Consider the following 21,576-nt stretch of genomic DNA (forward strand, 5'->3'; position numbering starts at 1 on the left):
GGAGGCCTAAAGCGAAAAGGTTTTATAAAACCCGGCTGAAGGCCTAGGACTGAGGTGACGGCATGTGTGCCCAGAGAGAGGGCTCTGTGTGGCACCAGTGGCACACGTCCCATAGGTTTGCCACCATGAGTGTAGGGTTTGCTCCACTATCAAAATTTATTAGGGTGACAAACGCTGAGAAACCCTTTTTAGCTGTGAATTCTCACAGGGGGAGAAGACCCCCAACATCTGGCCAGGCCAGAACACTGCAGGTACAAGGTCTATGCCAGCGGTGGGCAGCTATAGCCTCTTTATGACCTGTGGACTTCAACTCCCAGAATTCCCCAGCTAGCATCAGAATTCTGGGAGTTGAAGTGCACATGTTGCAAAGAGGCCTCAGTTGCCCATCCCTGCTCTGTGCCGTTTGCCTTAGGCAGCTTTGCCAAGAGGAATCCTTCATAGACAGGGAGTCCTCGAGTTATGACCACAATTGAGCCCAAAATTTGTGTTGCTAAATGAAGCATTTGTTAAGTGAGTTTTGCCCCATTTTACGACCTTTCTTGCCACCATTGTTAAGGGAATCACTGCAGCTGACAAGTTAGTAACCCGGTTGTTAAGTGGATATGGCTTCCCCCTTGACTTTGCTTGTCAGAAGGTCGCAAAAGCAGAACACATGACCCCCCCCCCAGGGCACTGCGACCGTCATAAATGGTCGTAAGTGTGAAAAATGGTCATAAGTCCCTTTTCTCAGTGCCGTTGTGACTTTGAACAGTCACTAACTGAATCGTCGTAAGTCGAGCTGTATTGTTTAGATAGCTCTGTTTCTAATGTTTTAATCCCAGTCCTGCTCTCTAGGCAGCATCAACTGATTAGGCGCAAGCTTGCTTGTCTTCTCCTGCGACGGTTCTGATCTTGGACATCGTGAGACATTCAAAGGATTCAGCAGGTTTTGCACTGACAGGTAAACTACCAGAAGGGCAGGAAATTGGTGGGCTCTCTGCCATTTCTATAGGTGGAAGGGGATGTCCCTGCTGGGGTGCCCAGCTAACAGGTAGAAATGAACAAGGGATACCGAGATTGGGGAGGTCAAATGTCTGCATCAGTGTTTCAAACCTGGCAACTAAGATAGGAGGACTTCAACTCCCAGAATTCCCCAGCCAGCAAGCTTTAAGATGGGTGGCTTTCAATTCCCAGAATTCACCAACCAGCAAGCTTTAAGTTGGGTGGACTTCAACTCCCAGAATTCCCCAGCCAGCATAATTTAAGGTGGGTGGACCTCAATTCCCAGAATTTCCAGCCAGCAAGCTTTAAAATGGGTGGGTTTCAATTCCCAGAATTCACCAACCAGCATACTTTAAGTAAGGTATTGTTGTTGTTGTTAGTTGCGAAGTCGTGTCCAACCCATTGTGACCCCATGGACAACGTTCCTCCAGGCCTTCCTGTCCTCTACCATCTTCTGGAGTCACTTTTGTTGGCAGAGTGATGTCTCTGCATTTTAGTGTGCTGTCTAGATTTGCCATGGAGCAAGCGTCTTTTAATTTCTTGGCTGTAGTCCCCGTCTGCGGTGATCTTGGAGCCCAGGAAAATAAAATCTGTCACTACCTCCATTTCTTCCCCATCTATTTCCCAGGAATTGAGAGGGCCGGAATTGTCCCCATGGACAGTACTGTCCCCATGGACAGTACTTTAAGTTGGGTGGACTTCAATTCCCAGAATTCCCCAGCCAGCAACCTTTAAGTTTGGTGGACCTCAATTCCCAGAATTCACCAGCCAGCAAGCTTTAAGTTGGGTTGACAACCACTTTGCTTAACAATAGAAATTCTGTTCCCAATTATGGTCATAAGTGGAGGACCACCTCTACCACAGTGTAGCAGAGTCAAAGGGAAGGAGTTGAGGACAACTCAAGTACCTTCTTCACGGGTCACCCAATACTTGTACGGCCGGTAGGCTGTTGGTTCTATCGAATTCTTGTAGGAATACTCCTGGACTGCCCTTTTCACCATCTTCTCCAGGTGGGCTTGGTCAATCGGATGGTCCACTCTGGGCACGGTCAAGCCCTGCGGAGAGGAAGGAGAGCAGGTCAATTTGTGGAGATGTGGAGGAAGAGTTTGGGTAGCCTTGGATCAGGGGTCTTCAAACTTGGCCCTTTTATGACTCGTGGACTTCAACTCCCAGAATTCCTCAGCCAGCTTGCCTGGCTGAGGAATCCTGGGAGTTGAAGTCCACAAGTCATAAAAGGGCCAAGCTTGAAGGCCCCTGCCTTGGATGAATCACTTGTGCGCTGACAACTGCTAAAGTGGGAAATGTAGACACGTAGAACTGTTGAGTTGGCAGGACACAAAGTTCTTCTACTCGGGTGTTTCTCAACCTTGCTCAATTTAACATAAGCTTGGGCTTCAACTCCCAGAATTCCCCAGCCACCATGGGTGGATTTCAACTCCCAGAATTCTGCTTGCTCGGTCCCACCCTCTCTGCAAGAAAACCACCCAGCTCAGAGAGCACCAAGGACCTCACGGCGTTCTCCTCCTCCTCCTCTGCAGAAACACCACTTCCTTCTAGTACTGATGATGTCACCTAGTCCTAGTGGAACAGCTAGTGCAGAGGTGATAAACTGGCAGCCTGGCTCCGCAAAGGCAAAAACCGTCACGATCTATCACGTGACACGATCACGTTTGACACCCGTGAGCTAGTGGAACAGCTTGCGTTAACCAGTGGAACAGCTTGCTTTCAGAAATTGTGGGCGCTCCATCACTGGAGGTTTTTAAGAAGAGACTGGACAGCCACTTGTCTGAGATGGTACAGGTTCTTCTGCTTGAGCAGGGGACTGGACTAGAAGACCTCTAATGTCCCTTCCAGATTCTATTCTATTCTATTCTATTCTATTCTATTCTATTCTATTCTATTCTATTCTATTCTATTCTATTCTATTCTATTCTATTCTATTCTATTCTATTCTATTCTATTCTATTCTATTCTATTCTATTCTTCTATTCATGAAACATCTGCAAGAAAGCAACCCAATTCAGAGAGCTCCAAGGACCTCAGTCTCCTCCTCCTCCTCCTCCTCCTCCTCCTCCTCCTCTCTGCAAACCCCACTCCCTTTGAGAGCTAATGATGTCACGTAGTTGCATCTGCAAGAAAACCACCAAGCTCAGAGGGGCACCAAGGACCCCATGCTTCTCTCTTCACAACCTCTCCAGGACCCCCTGGGAAGGACTCTCAACTCCAGAGGGATCCATAAAGCAAAGCTGTCCTCCGTGAAGGAAAGATTGCTAGGAGACTCACAGCTGTGACGCGGCTGTCAACTCTTCGAGGGAGCAAAAATCAGGAAAACCAACTCTACATTTTTGAAAGGAACCGTCTTCTATTGAGATAGCTTGTGGTAGCAGAACTTTGAAAGCTCCCGACTGTGTTCTCCCCGTAGGTTCCTCTTATATCCCAGGGAGGTAGGGTGGAGCTAAGGCTTGTTTCCTTGGCTTATGTTTGGCTGGGTGTTGTGGTAACCATCTGTGCGTGGTTTCTCCCAAGGTCATCTCTGTGCCTCTTTACACTGCCAGATCTTGACATGCATGCATCACACGAGCCAGCAAGAGGGAGAGGTAGGCCTCAGCTGAACGACCATAATTGAGGTTGAAATTTCTAACAGTAAGCCACTGTTAAATGAGTTTAACGAACCCTGCCTGATTTTGCAACCTGTTTTGCCATGGTTGTCCAAGTGAATCACTGCAGTCATTAAGTGAGTCGCGTGCTCGTTAAGTGAATCTGACTTTCCCCCATTTGACTTTGCTTGCCAGAAGCCAGGAGGGAAGGCTGCAAAATGGCGATCACTTGACATCAGGATGCCACATCAGGATGTCATAAAAAAATGCCAGCTGCCCCAAACCCAAAGTTTGATCATGTGGGGGGGGGGGAGGATGCCGAGGCAGTTGTAAGTGTGAGGACCTGACACAAGTCACTTTTTTCAGAGGCACTGTGACTTTGAGCGGTCACTACATGAATAGCTGTATTTGCATGGATGAGGAAAATATCGTGCAGATGCAAACACTCACCTGGCTAAGATTGGTTAGTAAGTAATTGGCTTTTTGTAGTTTACTGCATGTGTGAATCTAGCACAGTTAGCTGGCTGTGGAATTCTGGGAGTTGAAGTTCAGGCATCTCAAAGTTGTCAAGGTTGAAAACATTGGTTTAGTCCAGGGGTAGGCAACCTTGGCTCTTTTATTGACTCGTGGACTTCAACTCCCAGAATTCCTGAGTCAGTTATGCTGACTCAGGCATTTTGGGAGTTGAAGTCCACGAGTCATAAAAGAGCCAAGGTTGCCAAGTCCTGATTTAGTGAATTGTGAGAACCTAGAACATGGTTTTGAGACTATAGAAAAAGTGCAGAGAAGAGCAACAAAGATGATTAGGGGACTGGAGGCTAAAACATATGAAGAACGGTTACAGGAACTGGGCATGGCTAGTCTAGTGAAGACAAGGACCAGGGGAGACATGATAGCAGTCTTCCAATATTTGAGAGGTGCCACAGAGAGGAGGAGGTCAACCTATTTTCCAAAGCACCTGAAGGCCAGACAAAGAATAACGGATGGAAACCGATCAAGGAGAGATTCAACTTGGAAATAAGGAGGAATTTCCTGACAGTGAGAACAATCAAGCAGTGGAACAGTTTCCCTTCAGAAGTTGTGGGAGCTTCATCACTGGAGGCTTTTAAGAAGAGACTGTCAGAAATGGCCTAGGGTCTCCTGCTTAAGCAGGGGGTTGGACTAGATGACCTACAAGTTCCTTTCCAAGTCTATTATTATAAATTCCTTCTCTCCACTCATCCCTTATCCCATCCATTCATCGATGGATACCTGGAACGGATTACCTTTGTGATATGCCCATTCGAGCTCCATTGTTGCAGGGAAGACTCCTGATAGGTGTGTTTCCTAACCACCGGCACCCGATAGGAGTCTGTGTAGGTGCTGAGGGGGGTCTCGGTTTTATGTGCAAAGATGAACATGGTTCCAGAAGGGTCTCTTTCAAAGATGGCTGCCTTGGGCGTCAACCTAATTCTCTACGACTCTCTAGTTGTCTATCAAAAGGGATTCCAGCGTGAAAGGGAGCACCTTCACCCCACCTTCAGCCGATAAGAAAATAAAAAGGGGGACTCTTTGTACTCTACTAACAAACAACTACTCCTGGCTGCTAATGGCCCACCAAGCTCAGCCTAACACCGGGTCTACCTCAGCTGTGATGTCACAGTCATGGAGAGCAGCCATAATACAGGGGAGCAGAGAAGAGGGCAGGGGGATCGTGGGAAGGACAGGGGCTTTTCCTGGGGAATCTGGCTTCTCGATTTGGGTACCCCCATCCTGGCTCCACCCTGTTGGGTTGCTTCCCTGGACAGGCAAAGGCCCAAAAAGGACGTCATTGCTCCTCAAGTGGTTGCTGAAGAGTGGCTGGAAGAATTATCAATAGAAGAGAATATCTGTAGCTCAGGGTTGAACCCTGGGGTCTTGATGGTCTCTTGAGCTTGGTTGTTTTCTTGTAGACGTTTCAATACCCAACTAGCGAACACCATCAGTGCTACTAGTATCCATAGTACTATTATCAGTAGCACTGATGGTGTTTCCTAGTTGGATGTTAAAATGTCTGCAAGCAGACAACCAAGTTCAGAGACCATCAAAGACCTTGCAGCTCCTCCTCCTCCTCTTCTTCACCACAAACCTGCTCCCTTCCAGCACTGAGAATGTTACCTAGTTGGGTCATGAAACGTCTGCAAGAAAACTGCCAAGCTCAGAGACCATCAAAGACCCCAAAGTCCTCCTCTCCACAAACCCTCCTCCCTTCTAGCATGAATGATGTTGCCTAGTTGGGTCATTAAATGTCTGCAAGAAAACCCCCAAGCTCAGAGACCATCAAAGATCCCACAGTCTTCCTCCTCCTCCTCCTCCTCCTCCATGCTGCAACGGTTGTAAGTGAGAAAAACGGTCATAGGTCACTTTTTTTAGTGCCGTTGTAACTATGAACGGTCACTAACCAAACTTATAAGTCAAGGACTACCTGTGAGGGTGAATTAGTAGCTTATATCTTACCGCTTAAAGACAAATAAGAATTTATTGGACCAGAAGGACAGTAAAAAGATATTCTGTTTAAATTTTGGACTGAAAAAAATGCTCATTTTTCTATATTTATGGCTCACTGGAAAAACCATATAGAGCAGACATGTCAAACACAAGGCCCGGGGGCCGGATGCGGCCCGCGAAGCCATCCTGGAAACAGTGAGGGAACGGCCCCCACTGCCTTGGCCCTGGCCCAGAGACCCTCCGCCTGCCAGAGACCCTCAGATCTGTCCCACTCCTGCCCAGGCCCCCATAGGCGCCCTTGATGCGAACGACGTAGAGCTGGCCATGCCCACCCAGTAGGCCATACGCACTCTAGCCACGCCCACCCAGTAGGCCACGCCCACCCTGGCCATACCCACCCGGCCCCCTGAGGGCAACCGCAATGCTGATGCGGCCCTCAATGAAATTGAGTTTGACACCCCTGGTATAGAGTATCAGGGGTAGGCAACCTTGGCCCTTTTATGACTCATGGACTTCAACTCCCAGAACTCCTGAGCCAGCCATGCTGAAGGGAAAAGGAGAGGTTTCCAAGCTGAGCCATGCTGGCTCAGGAATTCTGGGAGTTGAAGTCCACGAGTCACGAAGGAGCCATAGTTCCCCCATGCTGGCTCAGGAATTCTGGGAGTTGAAGTCCACGAGTCACGAAGGAGCCATAGTTCCCCCATGCTGGCTCAGGAATTCTGGGAGTTGAAGTCCACGAGTCACGAAGGAGCCATAGTTCCCCCATGCTGGCTCAGGAATTCTGGGAGTTGAAGTCCACGAGTCACGAAGGAGCCATAGTTCCCCCATGCTGGCTCAGGAATTTTGGGAGTTGAAGTCCACGAGTCATAAAAGAGACAAGGTGGCCTACCCCTGGTAGAGTATATAGACTATTTTGGCATGAAATCTCCAAAAAGAAAAAAGAAAAAAGAAAAAAAGGCCTTTTTGGTTTTGATGATCAGGAAAAATTAACGAATAGAAAAAGCTTTGAGCATTTTTGATAATCACAGAGTAAGAGGTATTTTTTAAAAATCACGTTTAAATTTGCTGCAGAGAAAATGGGAAGCTTTTTTCCTCCTATTTCTTTTTATTCTTTCTCACTGGCCTTTTCTGTTTCCCTTATTCCTTCTCTCTCTCTTTCCTTGTTCTCTCTCTTTTGTGCTAGTTGGTGTGAGGTTTTGGGGTTCTTTTTAAAACTTTCAATTAAAAAAAATATTTTTTTCTAAAAAATGGAAATGCATGCTAACTTTTGGCTTTGAATGGACTCATTATTCCTGGATTGGAAAGATTACATGGTATGCTTCTGTATGGATGAGATTTATTTATTTATTTGGATTTGCATTTATAAACTGCTCAACTCCAAGGGACTTTTTAATATTTGAAAACTAAGTTGCTATTTTGCATCTACTGTAATTTTATTTATTTTTTCATTTATTAAATTTATACGCTGTCCATCTCACTGTCTCACAAATTAAGACAGGCTGACAACATACTGTAAGTAAAACTAGAATTATAAACTATGCAAACAGTAAAAGAATACATACAGATAGTTCTCAAACTACAACAGCAATTGGGACTGAAATTTTGGCTGTAAGTTGTGACAGTCATAAGTCAAGACTCCCTGGTGACCATTTTTATGGTGGTCATTAACAAATCCCACGGTTGTAAGTCTCATGTGATTGTAAGTGTGAACCCATTCTCCTGAATGGCTGTTTTTTGCCAATAAAATTGAATTGGTTGTGTCAGGATAAAGACTAAACAGCTTATGTAATGATGTAATGTAATATAAGGTGGATGATGGAATGATGGAATGACTCAGTAGAGTTTGTGTATGTAACCCTTTAAAAGTCTGAGTATAAAAGGGAAGGCTTTGCTGGAGACTCACTCTCTCTCTCATCCTTTTGACTGCTGTAATTGCTGTGCGTTGGAGTGTGTTGAATGACCACATGTATGTATTTTGTGCCTAGTGCATGTTCTGACAGGTTGTCTATCTAGCACCCAAAATGTGATCGTGTGACCATGAGTGTAGCACAACATGTCAAATGGCTTTCTGAGGTTGCTGGAAGGCCAAACAATACGTTGAGGACTACCTGTGTTTATTCTGACCTGCATTAGTTCAAAGAGAAAATGTTAGCATGTAAAAATATGGTTGTGGGACCCTCATCTCATGGCAAAGCCATTGTTGGATGCTGAGATTGCAGGAACCACTTTTTGGTGGTTTTCTTGGAGACATTTCATGACCCAGCTAGGTAACAGCATCAGTGCTAGAAGGGAGGAGGAGGAGAACTATGGGGTCCTTGGTTCCCTCTGAGCTTGGTGTTCTTGCAGATGTTTCATGACCTAATTAGGTAACAGCATCAGTGCTAGAAGGGAGAGGGGGTTGTGGAGAGGAGGAGGAGGACGACGACTGTGAAGTGCTTGGGGCTCTCTGAGCTTGATGGTTAGAGTAGAGTAGAGTAGAGTAGAGTAGAGTAGAGTAGAGTAGAGTAGAGTAGAGTAGAGTAGAGTAGAATAGAATAGAATAGAATAGAATAGAATAGAATAGAATAGAATAGAATAGAATAGAATAGGAGTTGGAAGGGGCCTTGGAGGTCTTCTAGTCAACCCCCCTGCTCAAGCAGGAAACCCTATACCAGGAATCTGCAATCTTGACAACATTAAGACTTGTTGACTTCAGCTCCCAGAATTCCTCAGCACAGCATAGCTGGCTCAGGAATTCTGGGAGCTGAAGTCCACAAGTTTTAAAGTTTTCAAGGTTGCAGACCCCTGCCCTATATCATTTCAGGCAAATGGTTGTCCAATCTCTTCTTAAAAACCTCCAGTGTTGGAGCATTCACCGCTTCTGGAGGGAAGCCGTTCCACTGGTTAATTGTTCTCACTGTCAGGAAGTTTCTCCTTAGTTCTAGGTTGCTTCTCTCCTTGATTAGTTTCCATCTATTCCTTCTTGTCCTGCCCTCAGGTGCTTTGGAGAATAGCTTGACTCCCTCTTGCAGACGTATCATGACCTAACTAGGTAGCAGCATCAGTGTTAGGAGGGAGGAGGAGGAGGAGGAGGGAGCAGAATATGGGATCCTTGGTGCTCGCTGAGTTTGACTCCTTTCTTGCACACGTTTCATTACCTAACTATGTAACTTCATCAGTGCTACAAGGAAGTATTGTTTGCAGAGAGGAGGAAGAGGAGCAGCAGCAGGAGGAGGAGGAGGAGGACTGTGGGGTCCTTGCTCCTCTCTGAGTTTGTTGGTTTGCTTGCAGACGTTTCATTACCCACCTTTAATCTCTTCCCTCTGAAATAAGGAGTCAACTGCCAGGAGGCAGAGACTACAGACATAACTGCTCTCCATGGAGGGTTTGGCTTCTGCTTGGCCCACATTGTTTGCCTCAGAACTGGCACGCTCTTCTTCTTCTGTCTTCTTCTCCCTCACCTGTGTGTGTTGCAAGAATGATGTGCAAATCCTACAAAGAGCAGACTGTCTGGAAATAGTTTTTTTTTCCATTCTATAATTTCAGCTTTCCTTTGAATTGATCCAGACAGAACTGGGCCACTTCTGTCCACATTAATCTTGCTTACAGGCCAGCTTTCACATGGCGAACTTGGCCAACTATAAACCCAGTTAGGTAAAGGTAAAAGTAAAGGTTCCCCCGCACATGCGTGCTAGTCGTTTTCGACTCTAGGGGCCGGTGCTCATCTCCGTTTCAAAGCTGAAGAGCCAGCGCTTGTCCGAGGATTTATTTATTTATTTATTTATTAATTTAATTTATATACCGCCCTTCTCCCTAGGGACTCAGGGCGGTGAACAGGGCAATACATAAAAACTAGATACAAAAATTAAAATTATTAAGACGTGATTAAACAATGCCCATAAATTAATACAAATTTAAAATTAAAGTCATTTCCCACCCCGTCCCATCAGGCCAGGCCAGCTTGTTTAAAGAGATAAGTTTTAAGATCGCGCCGGAAGGAGCGGAGATCGGGCGCCATCCGGAGCTCAACCGGAAGATGGTTCCATAAATCCGGTGCACCCACAGAGAACGCTCTCCCCCTGGGGGCCACCAGTCGGCATTCTTTGACCGGTGGCACCCTGAGGAGGCCCTCTCTGTGGGAGCGTACTGGGCGGAGGGAAGTTGACGCCGGCTGCAGGTGCTCCCCAAGGTATTCTGGACCCATGCCATGAAGGGCTTTGTAGGTCATTACCAACACCTTGAACCTCACCCGGAAGACAACCGGTAACCAATGCAGCTCGCGGAGTAAAGGTGTGACATGGGAGTATCGGGAGACTCCCAGTACAACTCTCGCGGCTGCATTCTGTACCAGTTGGAGCCTCCGAGTGGTCTTCAAGGGTAGCCCCATGTAGAGAGCGTTGCAGTAATCAAGACGAGAGGTCACGAGCGCATGAGTGACCGTACGCAAGGCATCCTGGTCTAGATAGGGCCGCAACTGGCGCACCAGGCGAACCTGGGCGAAGGCCCCCCTAGTCACAGCTACAATATGGTCTTCTAAGGAGAGTTGTGAATCTAGGAGGACTCCCAAGTTGCGAGCCCTATCTACAGGAGATAATGACTCATCCCCCATAATGAGGGGTGGGATATCCTGAATATCCCGAGATGCCGGTACGCACAGCCACTCAGTCTTGTCAGGGTTGAGTCGAAGCCTGTTCCTCCCCATCCAGACCCGGACCGCCTCCAGGCACCGGGACATCACGTCGAGGGCATCACTGGGGTGGTTTGGGGTCGAAATGAAAAGTTGGGTATCATCAGCATACTGATGATACCCAACTCCAAAACCACGAATGATCTCACCCAGCGGTTTCATGTAGATGTTGAACAGGAGAGGCGAGAGGACCGACCCCTGAGGGACTCCACAAGCGAGAGGCCTCGCGGTCGACCTCTGCCCCCCTGCCAACACCGACTGCGAGCGTCCCAGGAGATAGGAGGAGAACCACTGAAGAACCGTGCCTCCCACTCCCAATCCCCTGAGACGCCGCAGCAGGATACCATGGTCGATGGTATCGAAAGCCGCTGAGAGGTCTAATAGGACTAGAACAGAGGAATATCCCCTGTCCCGGGCCCTCCAGAGATCATTCACCAGCGCGACCAATGCCGTCTCCGTGCTGTACCCGGGCCTGAAGCCCGATTGGTACGGGTCTAGATAATCCGCTTCATCCAGGACCAGGGGGAGCTGATGCGCCACCACACTCTCAACAACCTTCGCAAGAAAGCGAAGGTTGGAGACCGGACGAAAGTTATTCAAAACTTTCCATGGTCATGTGGCCGGCATGACTAGATGCCAAAGGCGCACGGAACGCTGTTACCTTCCCACCGTAGTGGTCCCTATTTTTCTACTTGCATTTTTACGTGCTTTCGAACTGCTAGGTTGGCAGAAGCTGGGACGAGTAACAGGCGCTCACTCTGTTACGTGGCACTCGGGATTCAACCTGCCAAACTGCCGATCTTCTGATCGACAAGCTCAGCATCCTAACCCACTGAGCCACCACGTCCCTATAAACCCAGTTAGTTCATCCCAATTGGCCATGTTGTGGGAAGGCTGAGATGCCCAACCTGGCCAATAGAGGGTGGTGTTTTCACAAGGATGACTTGGTTGCTTTGAAGCCAATTCACTCCTTCCTTCCTTCCTTCCTTCCTTCCTTCCTTCCTTCCTTCCTTCCTTCCTTCCTTCCTTTCTTTCTTTCTTTCTTTCTTTCTTTCTTTCTTTCTTTCTTTCTTTCTTTCTTTCTTTCTTTCTTTCTTTCTTTCTTTCTTTCTTTCTTTCTTTCTTTCTTTCTTTCTTTCTTTCTCTTTCCTGATGCAGTGGGATCCCAGGGGTGGGGGAGTCTGTGGGAGGGTGGAGAGAGGCCTCAAAGTCAAATGGTGGCTGCTTCCACACCAAAAAAGCCTTGCCTCTTTTTGTATACACCGCATGCACAGTACATGCAAAAAAGCATGACTTTAATTGTATGGTTGTGGCTGCCATCTTGACTCTTTTGCCCCCTCCTGACACCAAGTCGGAAAAGGTTTTTAAGAAGAGGTTTTTAAGAAGAGACTGGACAGCCATTTGTCTGGAATGGTCGAGGGTCTCCTGCTCAAGCAGGGGGTTGGACTAGAAGACCTCCAAGGTCCCTTCCAACTCTGATATACACCTGGTGGATTTTCCAACCCATTGTTGTCACATAAAGGATACTTTCCTTCTGATCTTGGGCTTGGATGGCTGTTCCAGAGAAACTGGAACAGATTCACCAACTAGCCTGAATAGCCTTTCCCAGACAGCACGGTCCATATGTGCTGGACCTCAATACCCATAATCCTGAGCCTATGCCATACTGGGCAGCAGAAATAAACAGCAATATATTTCAAGGTTCAATAGGAGGAGATGCCTTCATAGCTCTGATTTAAATAGAAGAGAATATTTGTAGCTCAGGGTTGGACTGTGGAGTCCTTGGCGCTGAGTTTGACTGTTTCCTTGCAGACGTTTCATGACCCAACTAGGGAGCATCATCAATGCTACAAGGAAGTGTGGTTTGCAGAGAGGAGGAGGAGGGGACTGCGGGGTTCTGGTGCTCCCTGAGCTTGGTTGTTTTCCTGCAGACGTTTAATTGCCCAACTAAGTTAGAAAAGTGTGGGGTTTGGGAGGAGGAGGAGGAAGAGGAGGAAGAGGAGGAGGAGAAACAACTCTGACCTTGGTTGTTTTCTTGCAGCCATTTCATTACCCAGCTTGGTAATATCACCTTTAGAACTGGTGATTTTACCTAGTTGGGTAATGAAATGTCTGCAAGAAAACAACCAAGCTCAAAGTGCACCAGGAATCCCACACAACTATCTGTGGGGCTCTCCTTACTGAGTGTTGGCCAGGAAAGAGAGCACCACGGAGAGCTGGCTGGACGTCCAAAGCTTGATGGCCTTGAACTGATCCAGGAGACCTTCCTTGCTGGGTCAGGTTGTGTTCCAGTTCAAGACATCTTATTACCACCTTCTCAACCGCCATGTTCCCGATACGGTGGGCATCTCAGTCTCATATGCACTTTTAGAGTTACCTGGGTCACAAACTTATTCTCGCTCCAGAGAGTCATTGGAGCTTCCTCAAAGGCCTTCTTCATGGTGTTGGGAGGCCTGTAGGAGTCAGCGTAGGTGCTGATGGGCGTCTTGGTTTTGGCAGCAAAGAGGAACATCTCGGATGGATCTGGACGGCTCTTCAGAAATCGTAAATGCAAGGAGAGGGAGTAACGTACACTTCTTCGGCAGAAGAGCTGGAGACCTCAGCCTCATGGAGTCTGGGGCTACTTCCCTACAGATGCTGGGAAAGGGAGAGTTGCTCTTCATGCCAGTGGGGCCAAATTAAGTCTTTTTTTCCCCCTTGAAGATCACAGCCCTTCCCAACAGTCAGCCTTGGCATCATGGGTGATGTCACAGTTGGCAGGCAGAAATAGGCAAGTGGGTCAGGAAAACCCATCCAGCTAGGCCCAAGGCTTGAGAGCAGGGTTTTGCAACCTCAGTAACTTGAAGGTGTATGGACTTCAACTCCCAGAAGTCCTCAACCAGCATGAAATCCATACTTCCCAAAGCTTGCTAACGAGGGAAATTCTGGGAGTTGAAGTCCACAGATCTTTGAAGCTTGCCAGCTAGGGAATTCTGGGAGTTAAGTGCACAAGTCTTCAAGTTGCCAGGTTTGGAGACGCCTGTTCTACATGTACACCCCTGGAAATGCCAGAGAACTTTCTGCCATGTGCAGGAGCTCAGCAATTTCTTGGGTAGAAGATGGGCCTAAGGTGAAAATGAAAACTTCAAGCAAAGCCCCTTACCCCAGCAGAGGGAGCGTCCACCTTTGGGTGACCCAGGTGATCCCCGAGCACCATCGGTAACTAATGAAGATGTCTATGTCACCTGCAGATTTCATTTTGCATGATTCTGCCTTCCAGGGCTTTGTACAGGGAGATCCCGCTGAAGGTTTAGTTTCTTTGGGGACATTTGGATGTCCAACCATCTGAATGTTTTAAAGAAATGGAACTGGGATTGAGAGTAGGTTTCTTTCTAGGAATTGAGGATGACCACAGACACAATGAAGCTGCCTCAAAGCCAGCGAGTCTTCTAACCTTTTCCTCTAAAGTAGTGGTTCTCAACCTCAGCAGCTTGTAGATGTGTGGGCGTCAACTCCCAGAATTCTCCAGTTAGGAAACTTTAAGATCTATGCACTTTAACTCCCCCAATTCCCCCTTCAGCAGGCTTTAAGATGTGTGGACTTCAGCTCCCAGAATTCTCCAGTCAGGAAGCTTTAAGAAGTGTAGACTTCAGCTCCCAGAATTCCCCTGTCAGGAAGCTTTAAGAAGTGTTGACTTCAGCTCCCAGAATTCCCCTGTCAGGAAGCTGTAAGAAGTGTAGATTTCAGCTCCCAGAATTCCCCTGTCAGGAAGCTTTAAGAAGTGTTGACTTCAGCTCCCAGAATTCCCCTGTCAGGAAGCTTTAAGAAGTGTTGACTTCAGCTCCCAGAATTCCCCTGTCAGGAAGCTTTAAGAAGTGTTGACTTCAGCTCCCAGAATTCCCGTCAGGAAGCTTTAAGAAGTGTTGACTTCAGCTCCCAGAATTTCCCTGTCAGGAAGCTGTAAGAAGTGTAGATTTCAGCTCCCAGAATTCCCCTGTCAGGAAGCTTTAAAATCTGTGAACTTAAAGGCTGGCTGGGGAATTCTGGGAGTTGAAGTCCACAAGTCTTAAAAGTGATGTAAATACTGTATGTCTATGGGTTTGTGTGACTTCCCTGAAAACCTTTTTGCCTACTTTTCATTTCCCCACCGACAAGCCAAAAGGGCTTCTCAAGTGCTATGGAGAAGCCGTTGAGCACCCCAGCATGAAAAAGACCACCATTTTGAAGGCCCCACCAATCTATTATTCCTGAGTGTGGAAGAACTGTGAACCACCTAGATCTGAAGGATCCCTACCCAGCCCGTCTTCAGCCAGTCTGATTGCAGACTGTGGATTGTTGTGGCTAACAAGTGTGGGATTTGTCACGGAGTCTAGGTAGTCCTTGACTTACTACTGTGCATTTTTTTTAAATCTTCGTAGACCCATAGGGCTGGAAGGGACCTTGGAGGTCTTCTAGTCCAACCCCTCCCCCTCTTCAAAGTCCACCTGAAATCATTGCACAGGAACAGGGAAGGTGAGAAAGTGATGGGTGAGTTAGAAGGAATAGCCCCAGAAGTGTAAGAACCTGGATGCCACAAGAAGGCTAGAACAACACAATCTCACACACTTACAGTCTGTCTCTCTCCCTTCCCTCCCTCCCTCCCTTCCCTTCTCTTTCATTCTTTTTCCCTTCCTTCCTTCCTCTTTCTTTCCCTTTCTCTTCCTTCCTTCCTTTCTTTCTTTCTTTCCTTTCTTTTTTCTCTCTCCCTCCCTCCCTCCCTTACACACACACACACACACACACACACACACACACCCCTTCCACTTTGCTTGTCAATGCCTACAGTATTTCTTTTTCTTTCTTTCTTTTTCTTTCTTTCTTTCTTTCTTTTCTTTCTTTCTTTCTCTTTCTTTCTTTCTTTCTTTCTTTCTTTCTTTCTTTCTTTCTTTCTTTCTTTCTTTCTTTCTTTCTTTCTTCCTTTCTCTCTCTCTCTCTCTCCCTCCCTCCCTTACACACACAAACACCCCTTCCACTTTGCTTGTCAATGCCTACAGTATTTCTTTTTCTTTCTTTCTTTCTTTCTTTCTTTCTTTCTTTCTTTCTTTCTTTCTTTCTTTCTTTTCTTTTTCTTTCTCTCCCTCCCTCCCTCCCTCCCTCCCTCCCTTACACACATACACACACACCCCTTCCACTTTGCTTGTCAATGCCTACAGTATTTCTTTTTCTTTCTCTTTCTTTTTCTTTCTTTCTTTCTTTTTCTTTCTTTTCTTTCTTTTCTTTCTTTCTTTCTTTCTTCCTTTCTTTCTTTCTTTCTTTCTTCTTTCTTTCTCTCTCCCTCCCTCCCTCCCTCCCTCCCTTACACACACAAACACCCCTTCCACTTTGCTTGTCAATGCCTACAGTATTTCTTTTTCTTTCTTTCTTTCTTTCTTTCTTTCTTTCTTTCTTTCTTTCTTTCTTTCTTTCTTTCTTTCTTTCTTTCTTTCTTTCTTTCTTTCTTTCTTTCTTTCTTTCTTTCTTTCTTTCTTTCTCTCCCTCCCTCCCTCCCTCCCTCCCTCCCTTACACACATACACACACACCCCTTCCACTTTGCTTGTCAATGCCTACAGTATTTCTTTTTCTTTCTTTCTCTTTCTTTCTTTTCTTTCTTTCTTTCTTTCTTTCTTTCTTTCTTTCTTTCTTTCTTTCTTTCTTTCTTTCTTTTTCTTTCTTTCTTTCTTTCTTCTTTCTTTCTTTCCTTTCTTTCTTCTCTCTCTCCCTCCCTCCCTCCCTCCCTCCCTCACACACACACACACACACACACACACACACACACACCCCTTCCACTTTACTTGTCAATGCCTACAGTATTTTGGTTTGTTTTTTTTTACCGCTCTGAGAAAACAGAATCCCACCCTTCCTTTTCTGGAGACGGAGGCTTTTTTCAGACGCAGAGACAGCTGGGTTAGGTTTCATATGTATGCCTTTTAATATTAATTCTGTCAACACTACGCACAACCAGTAACAATGATAAATACTGCAATGGAAATGTTAAAAAAAAATTATACACGTAACATGTCTTCCCAAAAACCACACTGTAAAAATAAATTAATGTGTAAACTTGACAGTAAGCTATTATAATAATTATAATAATAAGAATTAAAAAAAACAAAAAAACAAAACAAAACCGACAACCCAACAAGATTGGTTTAAGGCAGTCATCTACATGGTGGGAAAAGGACTGTGCTACGTTGCTCAGACCGGGGAAGCAAAAGTGAAGACTGGGCTTGGCTAGAAAACAAGAGCTGACTTACCGGGAGGGGAGGGGGATTAGCCAGAACAAGGAGACCCCCCCACTTCCCAATTTATAAGTCAGTTTAAGAGGGAAATGATAGGGCTGGTGTCTCATCAAGGATTCCCGAGCAGGCTGGTTATCCCCAAACCAAATATGGTTCCTTGTTGGGACTCTGACATCTTTCCTTTGCCTGTTTCATGCAGACACCAGTCAGACACGGTAAGAAGTACCAAAAGAAGAGAACATTTGCAGCTGAAGGTTCAATTGGGGGGGGGGGGTTGGGTCCTGCCTGCACTCTGAGCTTTGTAGTTTTCCTGCAGACGTTTCATGACCAAACTAGGTAATATAATCAGTGCTGGAGGCCAGTAGAGTTTCAGGAGCAGCATGAGGAGGAGGAGGAGGAAGAGGAAGACAATGACGACTGTGGGGTCCTTGGTCCTCTCTGACCTTGGGGGTTTTCTTGAACACATTTCATTACCACACTAGGTATCATCCGTTGTGCAAAGAAGAAGAGAAGGAGAAGGAGGAAGGGGAGAGGACAACTGTGGAATCCTTAGTGCTGTCTGAGCTTGGCGGTTTCCTTGCACACATTTCATTACTAAACTAGATACCCTCATCAGTGCGAGGAGGAGGAGGAGGAGCAGGAGGAGGAAGGGAAGAGGACAATTGAGCAGTCCTGGGTGCTCTCTGAGCTTGTTTCCTTGCAGACATTTCAGTAGCTAAGTACGTAACATCATCAGTGTGAGAAGGGAGCGGGGTTTACTCTCTTTTTATAGATTAGTGGCTTGTCCCTTTGGTGGGAGTGCTGTTTTCTTCTTGGTTAGGCTGTTGACCGAATTGATAAGTTCCTTGTTTGGGGTAGAGAACAAACCCCACTCACTTCTAGTACTGATGACGTCAGCTAGATGGGTAATGAAACGTCTGCAGGAAAAAACAACCCAGCTTAAGAAGCACCAAGGGCCCCAGTTTATACAATAGTCAGTGGCTTGACTTATTGGTGTGGGTGGGTGTATAGTTTTCTCCTTAAGCAGAACCTTGATTAGGCAATTGTTTTCTGCTTGGCTGTTTGTCTGGAAGTAATCCCTGCTTATCTGGGTGTTGGCTGTTGGACAGGATGTGTTCTGGGATTTTTATTTATTTATTTATTTATTTATTTTAAAAAAACACAGCACAAAGTTCACACTCGCTAGCACTGATGATGTTTACCCAGTTGGGTCACGAAACATCTGCAAGAAAACAACCAAGCTCAGAGCGCACCAAGAGCTACATGGTCCTCCTCCTCCTCCTCCTCCTCCTCCACTCCACAAACCCCATTCCCTTCTAACACTGGTGATGTTACCTCCTTGGGTCGTGAAGCGTCTGCAAGAAAACAACCAAGCTCAAGAGAGCATCCCAGATGGATAAAGGCGGTTTCACTGACCCCTCTCCCAACAGGCAGCTGGTCACAGGACAAGAGGAAGCTGGTGGAGAAGTCTTTGGGTCACCTCAGCTCAGCAGTTCTTCTGCTCTTCGGGACATCCCTTGGGCCTCTGTTTTTGCTCCTGGAGACGAGATGGTTGAGACCTAACATCCTTGATAAACTGACACTTAAAAGAGGAAGAGTGAACAGGCTAACTTTCTTGAAACAGTTTTCCTCAGAAGACCCCTTGCTCCCATCCCACCAGGGCACACTTTCAGGAACAGAAGAGTAGGGGCGGGTGGGTTCACAGGAGAATATTTGACCTATCCAAGCAAGAAGCCAACTGAAGCAGTCCTGAACCCCCTTATCTAATTAATGAAGCTACTGGAGGGGGGTGGGACTGATAGGGGAAGGGGCAGTGCAAAATCTAAGGGGGGGGGGTCTTCCACCCCTCCACCGAACAAGAATGAAGACAATATTATTCCCTTGCATTTTTTGGATCACCCTCTGCTTCCCTCTCGGTGCAAATCTGTAAATTTTAAAAAGAGAGGATGGGACAGAAGTTCATGAATCTCTTGGTTGGTCGTAAGGTGCTCACAAGCAAGAAAACTCGGACTTTTTGAAGGAATTTGGATGCTCCAAAACTGGAGGCTTTCAAGAAGAGATTGGACAACCCTTTGTCTAAAAATGGTCTAGGGTCTCCTGCTTGAGCGGGGGGTGGGTGGGGTTGGACTAGAAGACCTCCAAGGTCTTTTGACTTTTCTTACTATCTCCCTCCCTTCTCCGAGGTGGGTACAATTTGACCAACTCTGCTATTTTGCATTCGGTAATTCCTCACTGAAGGAATTGAAGATGCAATGGCTTTCAAGGGGACAAAGAGTTGTGTGGCAACGTTCTGCCACTTGGCTCTCTCCAAACGAGGGAAGGGGCCAGAAAGATGGGTTGAAGGAATACGAGGGACTCAGAAATTATAGGCCAAGAACCCTTGCAGCTATGGAGATCATCTAGACCAAAGCGGAGAAGAACCTCAGCAGATCCTCCAGACGTTGTGGCTGCTCCAGTACTGGAGGCTTTTAAGGAGAGATTGGACAGCCATTTTTCTGAAACGGTATAGCCCTGGGTCTCCTGCTCCAGCAGGTGGTTGGGACTAGAAGACCTCCAGGGTCCCTTCCCACTCTTGTTATTCTGTCAAGATGCCTGGTTGCTAAATACGTGCCTGCCTCCATTTTAGCTCCTGAATTTTTGGTAAATACGTGCCTTCCTCCGTTTTAGCTCCTGAATTTCCTGCAGACGCACTAGGGGACATTCTTGGGATAAATGTGGGGCAGCTGTTTTATTGGGGTGTGTGTGTGTGTTTTGAGCTGCCTCCAAGGGTTAGGAGGAGAATATGCTGAGGACAGAGGAAGAGGAGGTTACCAACGGGTGTGGCCTGAGAAGAAACAACAGAACGTGAAGAACGAGGGCTGTGTACAATGCAGCAGAGCTTGCAATTCTAGACCAAAGCACTGGACATGGGTACCAAGATTCCTTCGGACAGGTCAGTTCGGCCTTTTGACTTTTCTTGCTATCTCCCTCCCTTCCCCGAGGTGGGTACAATTTGACCGGGTCGCTTGCGCATCTCCGACAAGGAGGGAAGGAGACCCTACCCCAGGGACTTTGGATCTTTCAGAGCAGATGCAGGACCTGGCCGCGTGCAGAATGACTTTGGCTCTTTCCACGTTTGCTGCAAATAGGCTCCTTCCCTGGATGGCAAGAAAGCGTGTATGGAGGACCACCAACTCTGTCTAAACTTAACTTGCTTTGGGGCATAAACGCGCTGCAGGAGCAGGAAGGCAGTCCCTCAAGTGAGAACGGAAAGGTTCCTTAAGTGCCTAAAGCCCCCAAATGATGACATTTCCATCTGGATTAATGGTCCCTAAGAGGGGGGAAAAATAGCAGATCCATCTTAGTGTCCTGTCAGCAGTTCCAAGAAGGCTCCACACCCTTTTGCACTCTGATGCAGCTGACCCTGAGGGCACAGATAAACCTCCAGGTGGCCTCAAAGACAGAGAAAGAGAGAGAGAGAGAGAGAGAGAGAAAGAGAAAGAAGAGAGAGAGAGAGAGAGAGAGAGAGAGAGAGAGAGAGAGAGAGAGAGAGAAAGAGAAAGAAGAGAGAGAGAGAGAGAGAGAGAGAGAGAGAGAGAGAGAGAGAGAGAGAGAGAATAACGGACCAGACAACTGCAAGGAATACAAATCCTTCCGTTAAATACCATTATGTCAGAACTGAAGAAGCTCCCTGGATGAGAAGCAAAACATCAAGAAAACCAAGAACATCTTTTGAAAAAGCCCCTTTGAAAGCCTTGCTAATTTCCCCTCTTCTCTGCTCTGTCTCTTTCTTAGAAAACATGAAGACACCGAGGCAAGGAGGTGCCAAAAAGAACGTTTTTAAAAAAATATTTTTTTTTTAATACCACCGTACTGACTTTACTAAAAGAGCTTTCTCACCAAGAACCTTTGTGAAGATCGAAAGAGGAAAATTTTATCTTTTCATCAGAGTTTCGACACAAACGCATGTCCAGGTCAAAAGAAGGGGGGCTGAGCGGGCTGTAATTATTTACCCATCTGATTTCTCCGGGGCCCAAATAACGAACAAGGTCAAATTCAAAGCACAGTCCTTTTGCAATCCCCAAAAACCTGGTGGAGGAAAAAAAATAATGACAAAGCGTTTGGCTAGAACAGGGGTCGGCAACCTCGGCTCTTTTATGACTCGTGGACTTCAACTCCCAGAATTCCTGAGCCAGCATGGCTCAGCTTGGAAACCTTTCCCTTTCCCCTCAGCATAGCTGGCTCAGGAATTCTGGGAGTTGAAGTCCACGAGTCATAAAGCGGCCTAGGCCTAGGCCAGGGGTAGGCAACCTTGGCACTTTTATGACTCGTGGACTTCAACTCCCAGAATTCCTGAGCCAGCATGGCTCAGCTTGGAAACCTTTCCCTTTCCCCTCAGCATAGCTGGCTCAGGAATTCTGGGAGTTGAAGTCCACGAGTCATAAAGCGGCCTAGGCCTAGGCCAGGGGTAGGCAACCTTGGCACTTTTATGACTCGTGGACTTCAACTCCCAGAATTCCTGAGCCAGCATGGCTCAGCTTGGAAACCTTTCCCTTTCCCCTCAGCATAGCTGGCTCAGGAATTCTGGGAGTTGAAGTCCACCAGTCATAAAAGAGCCGAGGTTGCCGACCCCTGGGCTAGAAACACAAA

The 21,576-nt window shown here is 46.8% G+C and overlaps 1 protein-coding gene across 1 annotated transcript in view; it reads right to left on the bottom strand.

Annotated features, from left to right (window-relative positions):
- SPMIP6 (sperm microtubule inner protein 6) overlaps positions 1 to 13,222 on the bottom strand; it is a gene marked incomplete at its 5' end in the record, with an annotated part of 31,800 nt that extends 18,578 nt beyond the window's left edge. Inside the window, 2 exons of the mRNA XM_081319335.1 lie at positions 1,889 to 2,036; positions 13,088 to 13,222. Coding sequence (XP_081175461.1) covers positions 1,889 to 2,036; positions 13,088 to 13,222 — 283 coding nt within the window. The remainder of the gene's footprint in view (positions 1 to 1,888; positions 2,037 to 13,087) is intronic.
- Positions 13,223 to 21,576: the final 8,354 nt, after the last annotated feature.

This window comes from Vipera berus, assembly GCF_964194415.1.
Source record: "Vipera berus genome assembly, chromosome: 2".
Classification (NCBI taxonomy): Eukaryota; Metazoa; Chordata; class Lepidosauria; order Squamata; family Viperidae; genus Vipera; species Vipera berus.